We start from the raw sequence: 4,812 nt of genomic DNA, 5'->3' as shown, positions 1-4,812 counted from the left end.
TTTGATTTGACAGTCAACGGGACACACTCAGCGGATCAATGTGTACCAGCGGTCGACAAACGCCTCAAGAAATTATCCAAAACTCAAGAAGAACTGGCGGCCAGCCTGGAAGAGGCACAGACGGCAATGAGGGCGCAATTCGACAAACATGTGCGAAGGACACCGGACTGGAAGATCGGCGATTCAGTGTGGCTCAACAGCAAAAACATATCTACCACAAGGCCGAACCCGAAATTGTCGCATAGATGGCTAGGCCCCTTCCTTATCTCAAGTAAAATATCCCCTTCTGTGTTTGCGCTGACACTACCTGCTTCTATGAAAGGAGTCCATCCGCACTTCCACGTGTCTGTACTCAAGAAGGCTAACCGGGACACCATTGAAGGACGTGTAAAGGCGACGCCAGGACCAGTGGAGGTGGAAGGCGAGACAGAGTGGGAGGTTCAACAAATACTTGATTGCAGACGACGAGGGAAGAGGACGGAATACCTGGTCGATTGGAAAGGATACGGGCCAGAAGACAACTCATGGGAACCAACGGCAAATTTAACCAATTGTCAAGAGCTAATCCACGACTTCAACAAAAAATTCCCAGACGCGGCGCGAAGACACACGCGGTCAAGGAGATTCAAGTGAGGGTTGGCTTTTTCCCTACGGGGTTTTTTGATGCCGCCCGGGGAAGAGGACACAGAGCCGGGGGCTTGGGCGTTAAGGGCGGGGTAGTGTTATTAGCTGCGCGTCTGCGCGCCGGGACTACCCCGGGGAGGCATGTCACTTACTTGTACATACATGTCACAGCTCTCTACATCAAAGAGTAGCCGGAGAGGGATCATCAACCTTTCTCCATCTAGCAATTTACCTTTTGGCTAGGAATCCTGGAAGGCAGCCTTCTCCCCCACAGCGCGACCGTTACAGTTGTCCCGAAAAAGGCAACCGATGAGATTTAGACAGACTGCAAGATTCGCAGTTTGTCGATGAGTAAGTGACGTTGAACATTTTTGTCAATGCTTCTCGGCTTGGATGCCCCGCTCTCCTGTGAAGCAACTGCGTATCAGCGCATGATGCAGCTAGAGGAACGTCCAGATGAGACGAACCTTCATCTTGCAAGGTAGTCGAAGCCGCTGAGGACGGACCCAAAGGTTGAGTAGCCATCGCTTGACAAAAAAAGATGTTGCTTTGGACTCGTACGCCAAAAAGTATGATGTCCTTAACCGTGTCTTTGACAAAGTATTGAGACCCTTGTCGACAAATTAAGTCGCAGTTGGATGACGAAAGACGAGCCAAACTCAGAAGAGCATGCGTCAATCCGGGAACGTGAAGCGCTTTTACTACAAAAGATTTCCCGTTTTCACTCTTAATCTTGATGTGTCCTCTTCCTTTGACCGGCAAAGATTGACCGCTAGCCACATTCACAGTTGAATCAATGGTTTCATAGCCAGTAAATTGACAACGTTGAGGGAACATATGATCGGAACAGCAACTGTCCAAAAAAATAAGATTGCTATTTTCAACCACAGCAAGAGCTTGAGGGTTGGATAAGCAGACGTAAACTCCGCTGACATCCTTGGAAGTAACGGCGCTAGCGTTTTTCTTAAGAGATTGCGCCTGTTGTTTCTTGTATGCTTCAGGAGCCTTGTTGGGATGAAGATGATAACAATTTGCCTTTGAATGATGTGAGTTTTCATTGTGAGCGCCATTCTCACAAACAGTTGAGATGGTCTTGAGCGCCGATTCAGATTTAATCGTAGTAGAATCGGAAATATTGGAAGTGTTGTTTAAACTTATGGATTTAGAATTAAGATACTTTTTGACAGTATCAATATTGATAGGACTTTTGTTTAACAGCAGATCCTTAGTGGTTTCAAGCTTTGAAGGAAGAAGGTTGACTAGATATTCAGCCAGTAAGTGTTCATCGAGAGTACGCTTTGGCATTTTGACTATTTTGATACTGACCGATCGAATATGAGAAAGACCTAAGTCTATGTCGGTTAGAAATTGATCTAGAGTCGATGTGAATCTGATCTTCAAGAAATCTTGATAGACTGCCGATTGATTTTGAGCAGACGCTGATTGAAAATGTTCAATGAGAGCTGTCCAAATAAGATGAGGCTTTTTCTTATTATCCTCGGTAATAAACTTAGCATAGTTTTCTACACCTAAGTTGCGTCCCAGGATACCAGCTGCTACTCCTTTTTGAAGTTTGAGAGTAGCTTTAGCAATTGGATCCCTTTCCGAGGTAACCAGATCAGAAAGCAAATGATCGTCTACACCCTTCTCAAGACAAAACGAGAACATGACGTTTTGCCAGTCATCAAAAGTTGTCCTAGTGAGAAGAGGCAAACGATGAATCGCTTTGTCGGTCATTTTGTAACGAAACTATAAGCTTGAGTTCGATTTGAGGTTGCGGTTTTATTTAAACACAAACTGGGCTCATAACCTAATGAACTCAGAGCTTAAAGAAGGTGGTGATATGAGAATCTACACCTTTGTACGAAGAGTACCGACACGCTGATCACTAACCTTAAAGAAGGTGGTGATATGAGAATCTACACCTTTGTACGAAGAGTACCAACACGCTGATCACTAACCTGATCGATGTGATGAGAGTTTAGTGTGAGCGAGTTTGAATGTTAAGAAACACTTGAGTTGATTGCTAATGCACACCTTAAAGAAGGTGGTGATATGAGAATCTACACCTTTGTACGAAGAGTACCGACACGCTGATCACTAACCTGAAGAAGAGTAAGAAGATCGATGTGAATGAGAGATACATGAGATAATAACCTAATGTTTAACAAACCTGATTGATGTGATGAGAGTTTAGTGTGAGCAAGTTTGAATGTTAAGAAACACTTGAGTTGATTAAGAGAAAGAAACCGGTACATGACTTGAGCGGACTTTAAAGAGATCAACTAGGTTTCGGAACTGCGGCACAACTAAGGCTCCGTTTGGCTGTCCACAAAAATGTGGGAGCGTAATAAAAAACTTTGCAGATTATTTTTGGGGGGACAGGGGATATTACGCTATCCCCTGTCCCTGTTTGGCAGCCCACCAAGCGTCATAAAGTTGACGACAGGAGTTCACGCTCCATTATTCCCCCCGCCATTTGGGATATTTCACCCTGACCCCAAAATTTGCGGTCATAATCGCTCCCTTCGGCCTCGAATCCGTGCGACTCAATGGCACCCCGACGCAAGAGAACTCCATCCTCGAACCCTCCCCCCAATCGACCGAGGCTCCAATCCCGCCTCCGCTTCCTGACCCAAACGAATCGAGGCTACAATCACCATCAAGATGAACAGCTTGATGACTTTCTGCTGGTGTTCGTGTTGGAAGCGAGGCGAGAGGCAGCTGTTGTCGAGGGTTGCGGAGCCCGGTGGGGGCATCGTGGCATCGGATTTGAGGAGGAGAGAAGCGCAGGCCGGACTTGTTTTTGAGTGGCGCACCAAACAGACAGGACTGCTGTCGCTATATGACGGTGGCCGTCCCAAACGGCCGTCTATAATTGCCTAAGCCCAGTAATAATACAAATAAGGTTTAATAAAGCTTATTCGGATTATTACGTTGCGGTTTATTACCACATATGACGCTGGGCCCTGCCAAACGGGGCCTAAGTAACAGGTATGTAGTAACAATAAAGCTTAAAAGGAGTAACGAATCACCTGAACACGTCATAAGTTCAATAAGAAGTTGGCTATTACGAAATTGGACGAAGTCACGTAAGTGCTATCCAATCCATTAGAAAAGTAGAAATGTATCGCTTACTTCGAGGAGCCGCTCTGGCATCATCACTACCGCTGCCATCATCATCAGAGCTGTAGTACGAACTCTCAGACATTTCGTCCCGCTCTTGGCGCTGTTGACGCTGGCGTTCAAGTCGTAAGGCTTCGCGGCACTCTTCACGTCGGCGCTTGATAAAGTTCATCCATTCATTCTGGCGTGGTCAAAGCACCATGGAGGAGGAAGTGATCAGCTTTTTGAGATTGGAAGACTTTGACCAAATCTGAAAACAGAGACTAACGTAATCATTAGGTCGAGCCGGGTCATAATCTTCCATGAACAAGATTGCGGGGTCTACTTCACGGGTTTTCCCCTTCTTCTTGGACTTGAATCATCAATTAGATTATCATCCACCAGCTAGCTATTTTAGCTCCTTGGACATCGTTTGTCCCGGTGTTAAGAAATTCATAGGATGGCGTACTTTTTTGGAGTTTCTAGCAGCCCTCAGGGCCAATTTGCGACCGGCCTCTGACTGTCCAAATCCATTGACATCGCCACCCCCACCTGTCCCAAAATCATCGTCGGGTAAGGTGAGAGGCGGAGGTTGAAAGAGAAAACCCGGCAACGATGACCCAGCAGAAGTGGCAGCGACAACTCGATGCGATTGAAGCGTAGCACATATATCGCGGCGAACTGAAAATCAGCATCAGGAAAGAAAACGGCTCCGATGTCGCCATCATGATGGCAAGACGCGGTTCACAAAAAGAAGGAACCGCTGTGATGGAACACTCCGTGGCCGGAGTCCGGACGGAAACACTGCTAAGGCGGGAGTCAATCAGACCTAGCAATGTTGGATGTATGACTGGTTGGATTTTGGGACTTGGCGAGACTGGAAGGACTCAGTTATAAATCGAGTTACGGTGACCCTGCCATGGAGGAAATCCGACGCAAATATCAACAGCAAAGTGACTACAGTAGCTGCATAGCATTGCTTGACGATTTGCAAAGATGGCAAGCCCCCGAGAAATTCAGGACTTCGGGTGACATGCTCTGTCCAATAAGACAGGAAATCCGACGCAAGTATCAACAGCAAAG

The 4,812-nt window shown here is 46.5% G+C and overlaps 1 protein-coding gene across 1 annotated transcript; it reads right to left on the bottom strand.

The window, feature by feature from the left end:
- Positions 1-3,668: 3,668 nt before the first annotated feature.
- Positions 3,669-4,457, bottom strand: PtA15_2A661 (uncharacterized protein; the record flags this gene model as incomplete). Its single annotated transcript, XM_053166704.1, has 5 exons — positions 3,669-3,691; positions 3,763-3,931; positions 4,019-4,102; positions 4,199-4,281; positions 4,412-4,457. 5 exons carry the CDS (start codon positions 4,455-4,457, stop codon positions 3,669-3,671), a joined length of 405 nt encoding a protein of 134 aa, XP_053017899.1.
- Positions 4,458-4,812: the final 355 nt, after the last annotated feature.

Source organism: Puccinia triticina, chromosome 2A (genome assembly GCF_026914185.1).
Source record: "Puccinia triticina chromosome 2A, complete sequence".
Taxonomy (NCBI): domain Eukaryota; kingdom Fungi; phylum Basidiomycota; class Pucciniomycetes; order Pucciniales; family Pucciniaceae; genus Puccinia; species Puccinia triticina.
The sequence above is the reverse complement of the archived record's forward strand: the minus strand, read 5'-3'. Positions and strand labels throughout refer to the sequence as shown.